Source organism: Dreissena polymorpha, chromosome 2 (genome assembly GCF_020536995.1).
Source record: "Dreissena polymorpha isolate Duluth1 chromosome 2, UMN_Dpol_1.0, whole genome shotgun sequence".
Classification (NCBI taxonomy): domain Eukaryota; kingdom Metazoa; phylum Mollusca; class Bivalvia; order Myida; family Dreissenidae; genus Dreissena; species Dreissena polymorpha.
In genome coordinates, this window is record NC_068356.1 from 91,427,164 (window position 1) to 91,443,060 (window position 15,897).

The 15,897-nt window shown below is 34.8% G+C and overlaps 1 protein-coding gene across 1 annotated transcript; it reads right to left on the reverse strand.

Moving 5' to 3' along the window:
- Positions 1-3,580: 3,580 nt before the first annotated feature.
- LOC127868035 (plasma kallikrein-like) lies at positions 3,581-9,199 on the reverse strand. Its single transcript, XM_052409594.1, has 9 exons — positions 9,096-9,199; positions 8,338-8,398; positions 7,536-7,627; positions 6,865-6,956; positions 6,012-6,197; positions 5,291-5,388; positions 4,660-4,799; positions 4,176-4,233; positions 3,581-3,766 (listed from the first exon to the last, which is right to left on the reverse strand). Exons 2-9 carry the CDS (start codon positions 8,390-8,392, stop codon positions 3,642-3,644), a joined length of 846 nt encoding a protein of 281 aa, XP_052265554.1. The 5' UTR covers positions 8,393-8,398; positions 9,096-9,199; the 3' UTR covers positions 3,581-3,641.
- Positions 9,200-15,897: the final 6,698 nt, after the last annotated feature.

A 15,897-nucleotide genomic window follows, 5' to 3' on the forward strand; every position in this document is an offset into this window, starting at 1 on the left:
CTGAAAATACGGCAATCACTTATTGACAGAGATACACAAATTAAATAATATACGCCTGTTGGAGTACCGTAAAACTTTCAAAATAGCAGTGAACACTGTATGAGCCGTGCTTTGTGAAAAAGGGGTTTAATGCATGTGCGTAAAGTGTCGTCCCAGATTAGTCTTTGCAGTCCGCACAGGCTAATCAGGAACGACACTTTTCCGCCTAAACTTGCTTTTTGCTAAGAGACTTTCTTTAAACACAAGATATAATAAAGCGGAATATGACGTCCCTGATTTGCCTTTGCGGACTGCACATACTAATCTGGGACGGCACTTTACGTGCATGCATTAAACCCCCTATTCACAGAGCACGGCCCAATTATAAGGGTTTATTTCTTCAATATCGTATTCATCTAGTGTGTTTCTTTAAACGTGCATTTACTTAACAATTCTGTTTTAAATGTCGACAAAGCAGAACTTTTTCTTTCGACTATGTTTGATATTCTATTAATGAAAAAAAGATAAAATACATTACATTGAGAAGATTTTAAGTTGAGTACTTATGTGAACAAAACAAATGTTAACCTACACAATTATGTTAACGTTCCGTACCATCTTCGAAATGAAGTTAGCAATACAAAAGTCTTGAACAAACTTATCAAAATTGACATCGTGTAGTAGTTAAAAAAACTATTAGGATTTCTTCATAAGTTTCAGTTAAGTTTAAATACACCTAAGCGTCAAATAACAACACATTAATAGAAAGTAATTATGTATGTTATAAAGAATTATGAAAATAATTGCACATGCTCACCTCTCGGAAGTCTGTTTAAGTGAAGCAATGTGACATAGCCGCTAAAAGTAAGCACATGTCGCTAGACAAGATAAGGAAAGGTCACGTGAATTGCTGTTGATAATTTGTGGTTCTAAGTCTCATTTCAATTGAATTATTTTACTTAACTTGTGAGAATTAGCTGTCATGAAAACGAAGAAGTCTTAAACAATTTGTAACTTATCAGTTTCAACACAAGAAAGGTAACCGATAGCGGTTGCTTTTTGACTTTGTTGAATCAAAAACACCGAGTTATCGTTTAACTGTCGTTTTGTGTTACAAAAATTAGTATTATTAAAATATAGTTATAAAATAGAACGCGGTCAATTTTAAATGTAACACGTTTGGATATATAAAAACCTATTCATTTATAAAAATATTTTGTATGAAAAGGCTTCCTCAATGGAACTGAAAAGACGTAAATATTTAACGTATGCTTGAAATACGTGATCATATTTTGCATTTCATTGTGAAATACTGTTCAATAACACGAACGACCGATTGCTTTTGATTTATTATTCCCACGAACAAGTCACGAATAAATTTAACATGCGTATGTGCTAACAAATTAAACCTACCTGATAGTTTACCCAAAGAGTTTAGTCTTTTAGTATAATACAATATAAAAGTATAAAAGATTTTCGAAGTTAAAAGTCTCAGTTAGGTACTGTGCTTCAACTGTAAGCTATCAAACTTAGAAAGTAATTTATAACACACAACACTTTTCATGACGGCTTAGTTATGGCCCTTTTGCGAAACATGTTAAATCACCTATCATGGTTTGATAATATATGTGGACGAATGAAAGGACGATGTTCTCTAAAAGTAGACGGACGTTCACAATAGGCATCGGTCATTTTTTGTAATTCCGTTTATTATTTCCATCGTAATATATTTATGACATAATATATTTTGCAGAACATATAATGTATGAAATACATAATATTTAGTATATTTGTTTAACTTTTTATATATATAATTATGGTACAAAGCATCTATGAATACTATGGTGATTTACATTGCTCATTTTACATGTGACATTGAACACATGTTACAGGTTACAAGGGTTCTCTGTGAAGTATTGCTAGCCAACTTTATAATTGTTAAACTAAATCATTGAATATTCTCATGAGGGAATATGATGTGTAAACTTGAGATAACGTGTGCCGTGAAATGGCTCTTTGCATTGTTTTTTCGTATATTTAGTTTTTGTTTTAATCGTATTCACAACCGCTTCAAAACGATATAGGCCATTTAATCCATTGTGAGCTCTGGAGTTAAAGTCCATTGCTTAGACCACTCGGCCATCCGTGCTCACACAATGAGACATGTATTTTATACTTAATATAAGTAATCCTCTTGGTATCACAAAATATAACGACAACAACAGAACTCTCCAAATTATTCAATCGTTTCGCGTTGCAACGCTTTATAATTTTCAGGTTTTTAAATCGTCAATAGATGCATATAATGGCTATATTAGAGCATGGTAAATGTTCAGTATTACTATTTCCTCATAAATATCATAGCTACAACGACAATTTGCGAATATGAAACAATTTTTAAATATTTTGTCAATTTACCAAAACGTGGAAAGGCTCCTTTAATCTTTTATTTCGAATGTTTCCTACGACTCACAAATAAAAATATAATGCGCATGGGAGATTTTGTGGAAATCTTATTGTTACGTGGTTTATCAATTGGGCAATACGATTAAGATATTGTATGATATATGTATTGCTTGCCATATTTCCCATGCATTGTTGTTTGATATTATTTTTAAAATATGATCATTTTCCATCACATAAGGGCCATGCCACCCCCACCACCAGTGTTGGGGCGAATGCAACCGCAGCAGCAGATCTTTGGATCTCACCAACAGCATCAGCAAATGCCATTTGGAACCCAACAACAGAACCAGAGACTGCTTCCGCCGTCACACATCGATATTCCCCAGGCCACGCCACAGTTACCCGAACCTTCTGCATGTCCTCAAATGTTTGCACCTCCTCCATCACCGACAACCGCGGCTTTCTGTACAGGAAAACAACGCGGAAAGTACCCTGATCCGGTCGACTGCAGTAAATTCATTGGGTGTGTCGCGGAAAGGGACTACCGCGGTTCGTGTCTCGCTGGTACCGCACTGGACGCAACATACGGCATTTGTGATTACACGCATAAAATAACCCGCTGTGCCATTCAGAATTTCCATGGTTAACGCCACTTGAGCGTTATTTCTGTATTTGAGCCTTGTTCTGAAAAAACTGGGCTAAATGCATGTGCGTAAAGTATCATCCCAGATTAGCCCAGTCCGCACAGGCTAATCAGGGACGACTTTTTTCGTTTAAATGAAGTCTCTTCTTAGCGAGAATCCGATTTAGGCGGAAAGTGTCGTCCCTGATTAGCCTGTGCAGACTGCACAGGCTAATCTGGGATGATACTTTACGCACATGCATTTAGCCCAGTTTTCTCAGAACACGACTCTTTTTTATTGATCATATTTGTTTGCTTTTTGTTACATTTGTAATTAGCTATTAAATGTAAATTGTAACATATAACTACGTTGACGTCTTATTTTAGAGTGTATTTATAATACTCATAAATATCCGAGTGAGTTATAGAAATGTGTTTGCTTTTACATATTTACTGTCCAACGAAATCCTCCGCACATTTGAAGTGCACGACCACTAACACCATTTAAAAAAAACTAACTATTATTCGTATGCGCATAGTTTTGGTGAAAGAAAAACCACAACACACAGCAGGAACCGGGATTAATTTATTTCAACCAGTGTATGAATTATCTGCATAACTTCATCGAGGACGCTCAGTACTGGTAGGGATATCCGGCCTCCTCCATGGATTTCAGGATCCAATCCTGATACTTTGTCACGTCCTCGAATATCCCGGGCTCATTTGCCAGGGTGCAGTCGCCGCCAGAAGAAGCAATACCTGCATTAACAATGTCCTTTATTTCAAACAAGAGATTATTTGCTCTACAATTACACAAATAATAGAAACATATGACAAACTCAAACATTAATGAAACAACAACTTGAATCAACGTCTTGAAACGGCCAATGCAGAGCAAAAACTTGGGGTTTTCAATCGGTTGATATATATCACAATCGCATTAACCCTTTGCATGCTGGGAACTTTGTCGTCTGCTAAAATGTTGTCTGCTGAATTTCTAAAATTAGCATTTTCTTCGATTTTTTTCAAAGAATACTATCAGAATAGCAAACCGTTTGGATCCTGATGAGACGCCACGTTCTGTGGCGTCTTATCTGGATCCAAACTGTTTGCATAGGCCTTCAAAATTCGGTTCCAGCACTGAAAGGGTTAATGATTGCTCATTTACCTTGGATGTACCATGCACCGTTGCTCTTCTTGCACATAAGAGGGCTTCCAATATCATCCTGCAACACGAGTATTTCAATCTTGACAGTTTCCAAAAAAGAAATCGGAGCCTACTTAGTACGTGTACAGGGTTCTGTGTGAAAGAACGCATTATGTCAACCGCTAAAGGATCTTAATGATGTACAGATAAAATGAAATTGTCTAACACTGATACATATATGACTTGTGGTTAAAACATTTGGAATGTTTAATGTTGGGCGGTACACTTATTAGATCTTCATAATTAGCGTAAATTATTATCTTATAACCGGCGGTATATTTTTAATATCTAAAAAAACACATGAATAAATCAAGATTTTTTTTATACAATCGATAGGATAAGCGTGTTTGAAATAACACGCATGGGGTACTTTTTGACACGGCAGCACGACGAATTAACAAATGTGTTTAAACTATAACACACGCATAGAACAAACTGTAATTACACCACAGAAGTCCTTGTGCTGGTTCTCGTATCCCGCGCAGATCTCCGTGGCCGGAAGGAAGTCGTCCCAATGGTTGGCGCAGATGCTGTCATCAACAATTGGGTACAGGAGCTGGTTTAAACCCTCCTCGTCTCCGGTGCCTGGTTTATAGAGAGTGAAATTCAGGTTCTTATGTGTGTAAAACCTGGAGGGGTTGCTGCTGGTAAATCTACTAAATCAAAAGCATAATGTTTCACGGCGTTTGTTTATTGCGTTTTTCGTTTGCATTGTTTCTGTTTTATGGATGTTATATAGATGTCCTATTTTTGCTTTTAATCATTATGATTTAACGTGGTGATCGTAAATGATGTTTTTACGTTGTTTATCATCGTTTACAAAAGCTAATTTCAAAATTTTGCATTTAATTTTTGTATGCTTTAACTCATATAGTTCAGATTATATTCAAAAACGGATTTAAACATAAGTTCCATTAAATGTCTGTTTCAAAAGCTTATATTTAAATGTGTTTATTATATATTAATAATGAACAAATTTAAATATAACTTATACATATATATTAGTTTCCCATAACCGGGAGAATATATCAAGCAATACATCGGAGGGTTGAGGCGTGATTATGAATACAACTGACTGGAGGTGCTTCCCCATCCTGGGAGGTAGCAGCTGTCTCCAATAACATAGGCGTGCTGGGCGTCGGGCAGACAGCCGGGTCGGGTGAAGTCGTTCCATCTGCAAGGATAGAGCAGTCAGTTAGATGCGTTACTACACTATACGCGCTATTTGAATGTGTTATGATAAACAGTAAGTAACAGTGCTATTTAAAAAAATCGAAATGTAATTACAAGATCAAGAATATTTTCCCCCAAATCTTAAAGATCTCCGTCTTAAATTTTAATTGTTTATATACTTTGAATTCATGCTAAACTGGAAATAAATTACTATATACCATTCTACTGACACAAGAGCATTGCATCGTATTTAAATCATATATAGCTACATATAAATGTATTTCAATTGATAGACAACTATTAATTCATTCACCTGCAAATGGTATTCTTCAATTGATTTGAAGTGGTACGAAGGAATTCCGCAACCATGTAATGATTGAACCAATGCAATATAAACCCGTAATGGGAAAAGTGCATTAGTTATGTAGCAAATGGTCATTATTTGTGTGGCAATTAACTTAAGTTATCATAATATACTACTTGAACCGCTGAAATATCAACCCATATCTGATTAGCAGAGACATCAGGTTGGACGTTACTGCTGGTCACGTGTTAACCTCCTTTGGATACTTTTTATATATGAAATCGTTTTATAAATAAAGTCAGCATTAGATTTGTATGTACTGCATTGGTTCCACTGTGATGATAAGAGCGATGTCATTCTCGAGGCTGGTGTCGTTGTAGCCCGGATGGAGCACCACGCGCCGGATGTGGTACGTCTTCTCGTGCGGATCAGTCATGCTTATGTTGTGCGAGCCGGCGTAAAGCTTCCATTGGTGCAAGTTTAAGTCGAACACGCTAAAGCCGAAGCTGGACAAACACATGTGATTCGTTAGCAAACGTATAGAAAAAAAGCATTAACCCTTTGCATGCTGCTAAAATGTCGTCTGCTGAATTTCTAAAATTAGCATTTTCTTCGATTTTTTTTCAAAGAATACTATCAGAATAGCAAACAGTTTGGATCCAATCATCCTAATGAGACACCGCGTTCTGTGGCGTCTCATCTGGATCCAAACTGTTTGCAAAGGCCTTCAAAATTCGGTTCCAGCACTGAAACAGTTAAGAGAGCTGTCACAGACAGGAAAATAGTTGCGCTTTAAGGACATCAGAAAACTTAACAAGTATAAAACAACCTTATAAAGACAACGGTTAATGTACGTGTCAATCAACTATTTTGTTTAAAACGTACAATCTTGGATTGCAATATGCAAACAATTCAATGATTTCGACACAATTTTCTTGTAAAGGTGTTCCTATAATCAATTCATAAGATTTCTCTTTTTAAAATATTTAGTGAAGATTTAGCCATGGGATAATGGGATATACTCTTGAATTAAAAATAAATAATATGTTTCAAATTGGTTTCTGTCATGGCGTCCAAACTCCAAGGACCCAAACACGTCCCGTGTGACAAAATGCAGCAAATTCTAAATAAAATCGTGCAATTAATTTAAGAATTATTGTTGTTCAAACTTACCCTTCGAAATGTTGGGCGGATGTCAATATCACGTGCTGGTCAATAATGGCACCTGATCCTGAGATAAAGTCGCTATCGTCCACAATCATGACCTATTTAATATTCTCAAGTTTGTGATAGTGGAACAGAGATAATAGTGTTGCGATGTCGCAGACATTCACATAGAACAAGATATAGCATCTGATATTTCAGTATGCGCGGAATGACATTCGAAACCCGTATACAGTCGTTTCTTCTGATAAAAACAACACGTGTCGTTATACCGTTGTTTTATTGGAAATACACTGTTTGAGCCCCTTTTAAATGCTTCGTCAACCTATGTTTTATAAATACATTTAAGGTAAAGGTTATTGAACGCGAGACACGCAACATGTTCGTACGAATGTATGATAAAAACACTACAACCCAATGTCTTCATTGATCACGTTAATAATTAAAAGTGTTTGTTTCCTGTTAACCAGCATTGCTGCTTGAAAAGTATGGCGTGACATTTTGTGTTATTTGAGTACATTTAGGAATCAATATAAAACTATTGTGTAAACATACGGGGTTACTTTGGTACAGAATGCATAATTCTTTGAGATGCTTAAGTGACTGTCAATGGCTCATTTTTATTCAGCCTAATCTTAACTTACATTAGTACAATTTGAATAAAAACACATTTCATTTACCATCCACGGCCATGATCCCGGGGCTGCCATTGTACCTCCGACAATTCTGTTTGTGACGGGCTGCACTACGGAAACTCCGCATGGCACGGCTGCTGTAATGAATAAAGAATATTATACCGTCCTATAAAAGCAAGCAAATCGGGTTTGTGCAACCTGAATTGCACATGTGTCGATGACCCTATCTGGAATTCAAGGGACGGTATGCTTAGTAGATAAAATACAAGCCCAAATATAAGTTATGTCCCTAAAGCAATGCCCGTCATATAAAACATCTGCAAAATGTTTTGAGAGAAGAAAATACATATTTTTGTATTTCGGCATGAAATCGAAAAGCAGATTAGAACATTTACATAGCAGACTAATGTTGCACAAAATACGTATGTGGTAATCTACAAGACCAAAATATACTTGTTGCTAATTTAACAAACAATAATAAAAATTGTTCTTTTTTAAATTTCAATTTAAATCATGCATAATGGCCGTGCCATGTGAAAAATGGGTTAAATGCATGTGCCTAAAGTGTCCTCCCAGATAAGCCCGTGCAGCCAGCACAGGCTAATCAGGGACGATGCTTTCCGCTTTTGTGATATTTTTCGTTTTAAGAAAGTCTCTTCTAAGCAAAAATCAAATATAGGCGGAAAGTGTCGTTCTTGATTAGCCTGTGCGAACTGCACAGGCTAATCTGGGACAAACCTATCTGCACAATCATTGGACCCCATTTCCACAGAGCACGGCTCATATGATTGCAAACCGAATAGAATATACAGGGTATTTGCATTTCACAACGTCTGCGAATACTTACAGTTCTGTGCCAGAACAGTCGTCAAACAGGACAATAATACTACTATGGTCTTCATCGTCGTCTGAAAATACGGCAATCACTTATTGACAGAGATACCCAAATTAAATAATATACGCCTGTTGGAGTACCGTAAAACTTTCAAAATAGCAGTGAACACTGTATGAGCCGTGCTTTGTGAAAAAGGGGTTTAATGCATGTGCGTAAAGTGTCGTCCCAGATTAGTCTTTGCAGTCCGCACAGGCTAATCAGGAACGACACTTTTCCGCCTAAACTTGCTTTTTGCTAAGAGACTTTCTTTAAACACAAGATATAATAAAGCGGAATATGACGTCCCTGATTTGCCTTTGCGGACTGCACATACTAATATGGGACGGCACTTTACGTGCATGCATTAAACCCCCTATTCACAGAGCACGGCCCAATTATAAGGGTTTATTTCTTCAATATCGTATTCATCTAGTGTGTTTCTTTAAACGTGCATTTACTTAACAATTCTGTTTTAAATGTCGACAAAGCAGAACTTTTTCTTTCGACTATGTTTGATATTCTATTAATGAAAAAAAGATAAAATACATTACATTGAGAAGATTTTAAGTTGAGTACTTATGTGAACAAAACAAATGTTAACCTACACAATTATGTTAACGTTCCGTACCATCTTCGAAATGAAGTTAGCAATACAAAAGTCTAAAACAAACTTTAATAGAAAGTAATTATGTATGTTATAAAGAATTATGAAAATAATTGCACATGCTCACCTCTCGGAAGTCTGTTTAAGTGAAGCAATGTGACATAGCCGCTAAAAGTAAGCACATGTCGCTAGACAAGATAAGGAAAGGTCACGTGAATTGCTGTTGATAATTTGTGGTTCTAAGTCTCATTTCAATTGAATTATTTTACTTAACTTGTGAGAATTAGCTGTCATGAAAACGAAGAAGTCTTAAACAATTTGTAACTTATCAGTTTCAACACAAGAAAGGTAACCGATAGCTGTTGCTTTTTGACTTTGTTGAATCAAAAACACCGAGTTATCGTTTAACTGTCGTTTTGTGTTACAAAAATTAGTATTATTAAAATATAGTTATAAAATAGAACGCGGTCAATTTTAAATGTAACACGTTTGGATATATAAAAACCTATTCATTTATAAAAATATTTTGTATGAAAAGGCTTCCTCAATGGAACTGAAAAGACGTAAATATTTAACGTATGCTTGAAATACGTGATCATATTTTGCATTTCATTGTGAAATACTGTTCAATAACACGAACGACCGATTGCTTTTGATTTATTATTCCCACGAACAAGTCACGAAAAAATTTAACATGCGTATGTGCTAACAAATTAAACCTACCTGATAGTTTACCCAAAGAGTTTAGTCTTTTAGTATAATACAATATAAAAGTATAAAAGATTTTCGAAGTTAAAAGTCTCAGTTAGGTACTGTGCTTCAACTGTAAGCTATCAAACTTAGAAAGTAATTTATAACACACAACACTTTTCATGACGGCTTAGTTATGGCCCTTTTGCGAAACATGTTAAATCACCTATCATGGTTTGATAATATATGTGGACGAATGAAAGGACGATGTTCTCTAAAAGTAGACGGACGTTCACAATAGGCATCGGTCATTTTTTGTAATTCCGTTTATTATTTCCATCGTAATATATTTATGACATAATATATTTTGCAGAACATATAATGTATGAAATACATAATATTTAGTATATTTGTTTAACTTTTTATATATATAATTATGGTACAAAGCATCTATGAATACTATGGTTGGTGTGAATAAATATGTTTAAAGGTTCACCAGCATGGAATAGAATTACAAAAGTACATACATATATGGATAGAAACACAACAACCAAAAATAAGAAAAACAAGTGTATGTATGCTTTAAGGTAGGTGTACCTATATTACAAAGTATATTTAGAGGTTTATTTAGGGTATGTGTACTAATTGAGCATAAAAAGCGCCCAGTTAGTATAAAATATATGTACTTTATCGGTCATTCTTACATCGTTCAATCTGGATGAGTTGAACACGTCAAAAGAATGCATCATACACCTACTATCAATTTTAGAACACCGATTGGACACATTTTTTCATCAAATTAACAGTTTTGCGATAATCATTTTAAACGCAGACCCATCTTCATGTTGACCTTGTTATATCGTTATAATAGATTTAAAGATCTAGAAAATGTATGTGGTCAGTTATTTACGAATGGATATAATGCCCTATAATCTGTAAACACAATTTCTCCTGTTATAACACTTTTATTGCTAGCAATATCATGTTTAAGACTTTTATTAAGGTTTGTTTCAAAGCAATACAATGAAATGACTGGTTGCAGCTTTAAATAACAACCCTTCCGTCGACCACGTGCTCATTTTGCCGTCGTTTGATTTCCGCATGACACTTAGATATAGGCTGCACTGACACATTCGTCTTTTATTGCATTACTCTTGGCTTCCATTATCTTTATCAAAATTGCTAATAGGATTTGTATCATAAGAAACAATATCAATAGTGGCGCCATGATGTATCCTCTTTCACAATTAACCATTATACTTATGGCCTTATATTGGAAAATGAATCAAAATGTGATATAACTTGCGAAGGGTTTTATACAACACACTTGATGACTGCATGAGATTCGATTGTTCAAAAGACTAAACCAACCGAAGATAATGTAGATAGAAATTATATAATTGCATATAAAACATTTGGTTTATCAGTATGTCGTTATGCGCACTAACTTGGTAGCGGATCGAGATGGAGGGGACTCATCCGGCGCGCGCCAATCATAAATGATTTGACCATTCATCAATCGGCATATACGACGTAAAATGGAATAAAATACTGACTGCTCAAAAACAAAATGTGTAGTGTGCTATCATTCGGTGAAATAGTGGCACTTAACGTCCGAGAGCCTTGTTTCAAAATGTGGAGCACAGCCGGCGTCTTTGGATTATGTTCCTTCGTTACGAATTTGAACCAGTAAGTGTCAATTGTGTACCCTTCTGGAACACATTTTTGAATGTTGCATTAAAGAAATTTAGTGTTACTGATGGTATAATTATCAAAATTCTAATATTTGTAGTAGTCTTGACTGATAATAATATCAAAACAATTATTGTAAAAATTTGCCTATCCCATCTATCGAACACGGAACCTCTCGATTCAATGGCCTATGTGTTACCTCTTGCGTATTCGAACTGGCATATTGTTTTGATTTTTAATAATATTATTGAAGTTTTTCGCATGCGAATACTCGGGGACCGTCCGGGATGACGGAAATGTGCCGAAATATGACTTGAAGTTATTCACATGTTTTAAGCTTAAACATTTTTATTAAGTATGATTTAATTTCATGCCGAACAGGGTTTTGAAAGGGCTTTCAAGATTTTTTTCAGCGAACGTCATATATAGACAGGTAAAGAAATACTTCGTAGATTCTGGTTGCCTTATCATCCATGAATCGGAAAAAGTTGCGCGTGTGTTTTAAAGATAAGATAGTCAGTGAAGAAAGATCCCATCTACCTAAGGAATTGAAAATAATTTCTTTATCCTAAATAAGGTCTCAATTGCCCTGGGACATAACAAGTTGATTTTATCGAATGGTGTGTAAAAATGATTTGCTGAGACATAATATATGTCAAGCAAAAGTAAAAGTATGTGTACGTATCCCCAATATTAAGATTGAGATGAGTATATTGTTTGACGGTAATGACTGCATCACCTGTTGAAAGAGTTAAGTGACAGCAACTTAACACGCCATAATATATTTTCTATAAAACATGTTTGAACAAAACGATTTCAGCAGTAGGAACTACCAGATTGTTAAAACATGTTTATTGTATATATGCATAGGATTCTAAACAGTAAATTATAGCCTAGTATTTATTCAAACACAATGTATACGGACCGTGCTCTGTGAAAAGGGGGTTTAATGCATGTGCATAAAGTGTCGTCTTAGATTAGCCTGTGCAGTCCGCACAGGCTAATCAGGGACGACACTTTCCCCTTAAACTGGAAGTTTGCGAAGAAGAGACTTTCTATAAACGAAAAATACCATAAAAGCGGAAAGTGTCGTCCCTGATTGGCTTAAGCGGACTGCACAGGCTAATCTGGGACGGCACTTAACGCAAATGCATTAAATCCCCTTTTCACAGAGCAAGGCCCATATGTATATGTCAATTGGGCCGACACGCATGGCCTGCACATCTTATCATATATTATTGATTCACAAACTGAGTAATACTCTTCACACACGAACTTTCAATGAAAAATAGTTTTTCTCTTTGGAACATTATAATTACTTGTCTTCTGCGTTTCCCATAATATACAATTATGCTTAGTTGCAAATACACGCATTTTACATCATTATTCTCGATGAATTCATGTCACCCATAAACACTTACCCATACACATATAATACATAACATTAATCAATCATACAGAACATCAATTTAATATAATAATTTAATCAAAGAATACGTTATATTGTCTTTCGATGCCAAAATTAAAGCGGGATTATACGATTTTGTCAAATATTTATGAATTTATATAAAATGTGTAAAAAACTTATTATATATACATTTCAAATATAAATTAAAATAAAAGTTAAGAAGAACATGTGTCGAAAAATGCGAAATAAGCCAGATATTTATTTCTGAAATTGAAAACGGTTGTACAGCCGAATTCGCCAGCATGTATACCATACATGTACGATGTGAATCTAAATTTAGTTTAACGGTTTATTTGAATTCCTGCAACGATATCTATTCATACGACACACAAACACTAACTCCGATCCTAATACAAAGACGAATGCTTCGGTTATTGTAGGAAAATATGTACGTCACAATCGGCTCGGGGCGCTAATTTGTCTTTGCTGCATTTTATGAAATTCGGCTTTAATGTATAATTTGTCTTGCCTATTTTGTGTTATGGTAACATATTTTATCAACATATTACAATTAAACACATATAAAAAATCGTATAATCTCGCTTTAACAAAAATTAAGTTAGCTGTTTAATATTGGTGCTTGCCAACGGAATCCGGATAGTGCCATCTATAATATCGCACTTCTTTCATCAAGGGCGACACTAGACAAACGAAGCGATACTTGATATTTTTATTGACGGTCGCGGCGACGCACAATATTTTTCTTGACAGTCGCGGCGACGCCCGATATATTTAACACGATATATCGCCCTTGTGTAGGTAGCCCAAAAGGCGATATATCGTGTTAAATATATCGTGCGTCGACGCGACTGTCAAGAAAACTATCGTGTGGTGCCGCGACTGTCAAGAAAAATATCGTGCGTCGCCGCGACTGTCAAGAAAAATATCGTGCGTCGTCCCGACTGTCACGCAAAATATCAAGTATCGCTTCGTGTGTCTAGTGTCGCGTTCAAAGGGCGACACAAGACACAAGAAGCGATACACGATATTTTGCGCGACAGTCCAATTTTTTATGCATTCGAAAATGCTGTTTTATTATTTTATTACATGAGATTTTGGTAAATGCACAATACTTGACAAAGTTATACAGAAATAGATATTTAATCTACTACTACTACTACTACTACTACTACTACTACTACTACTACTACTACTACTACTACTACTACTACTACTACTACTACTACTACTACTACTACTACTACTACTACTACTACAACTACTACTACTACCACTACTACTACTACTACTACTACTACTTCTACTACTACTACTGCTACTACTACTACTGCTACTACTACTACTACTACTACTACTACTACTACTACTACTACTACTACTACTACTACAACTACTACTGCTACTTCTACTGCTACTGCTATTGCTGCTACTACTACTACCACCACTACTTCTTCTACTACTACTACAACTACTACTACTACTACTACTACTACTACTACTACTACTACTACTACTACTACTACTACTACTACTACTACTACTAAGACATATACTAATACATACTACTACTAATACATATACTAATACATACTACTACTACATCTACTACGTCTACTACTACTACTACTACTACTACTACTACTACTACTACTACTACCACTACTACTACTACTACTACTACCACTACTACTACTACTACTACTACTACTACTACTTCTACTACTACTACTACTACTACTACTACTACCACTACTACTACTACTACTACTACTACTACTACTACTACTACTACTACTACTTCTACTACTACTACTGCTGCTGCTGCTGCTGCTACTACTACTCCTTGTACTACTACTACTGCTACTGCTACTGTTACTGCTACTTCCACTACTACTTCTACTACTACTACTACAACTACTACTACTACTACTACAACTACTACTACTACTACTACTACTACTACTACTACTACTACTACTACTACTACTACTACTACTTCTGCTGCTGCTACTACTACTAATACTACTACTAACAATAATACTAATAAATACATATACAATTATAATTATAATAAAAATACATATAAAATTATAATAATAATAATAATAATTATTATTATTTTAACAATAATAATAATAATTATTATTGATTTTTTTTTTAAATATGTCTGTTCTGGAAAATACTTCACTTTGTTTACGCACTCTGTTTTCTGAAAAGAGTATTGAAATGGTGTATATCTTGATTTTGTTAAAACTTCTTTATATGTGACCCTCTTTTTTTCCTAAGCCTTAAAGATACAGCAGTACTTCTTATTGTGTAATATACTACATTGACTTATCACGTGGCGTTTACTAGTGCACGCATTTTTATCCATCTGTGTTCTATTATCTATGTTGTGCTAGTGATGTTATTATTATTTTTTATTATATGGAATCGTTTATTTCATATATTCAGACAAGCGGTTCAGTAAATGAACTAGATATATCATAACAAGAAGTATTAATACAAATTCAACCATCATAATGTTTGTATAAAATAGCATTTTTTCTTTTACGGAATAGTGTTCGTTTTATCGGACGCAGTTCATTAGTAAAACGAACATTTAAAATCTGTTGTTTTTTTTCCATTGAGGAATTAGATATAAACAAGTAAATAACACTACCAAGTAGAGCAATATTAGATAGTTCGAACGACTTAAGAAACAAATCGCTGTATTCAGTATTTTCTGAAGAAGTCTTACCCACCATGTTGCCGATATTCTATGTAAATTACGCTTTATCAGTAATGCCTCTATATCATACATGTATTAAACATTATACTTGTCTGAAAAGTGCGTAAATCGCAAGTCTTTCTTCTTAAAAAAAATCAATTTGAATACTATTTCAAACGCTACGAGTTTACACAAAATACTCAGCATATCTCAAATAGTCAATACAAACTAATTCATAAAGAATTTTTCAGTTCTTGTTTTGTTTGTTTAATACTGGAAAAATATAACAATGCTGATTTTAAATGTTCTCCAACAAATGTCTGAACATTGTGTGTGTGCACAAATAATCATAGCATTTAAACACCTATTATTCGTAAGAACAAATCTTTTGTGAAAAACAAACACACA

Bases quoted from the DNA above. Each gene is read 5' to 3' on its own strand.
- LOC127868035 (XM_052409594.1), bottom strand. From the start codon at position 8,392: ATGAAGACCATAGTAGTATTATTGTCCTGTTTGACGACTGTTCTGGCA. The intron at 6,198-6,864 runs GTAAGTTTGAAC...GTGTTTGTCCAG, and splicing joins TCCGCCCAACATTTCGAAGG to CTTCGGCTTTAGCGTGTTCG. The intron at 4,800-5,290 runs GTCAGTTGTATT...TCTATAAACCAG, and splicing joins AGGATGGGGAAGCACCTCCA to GCACCGGAGACGAGGAGGGT.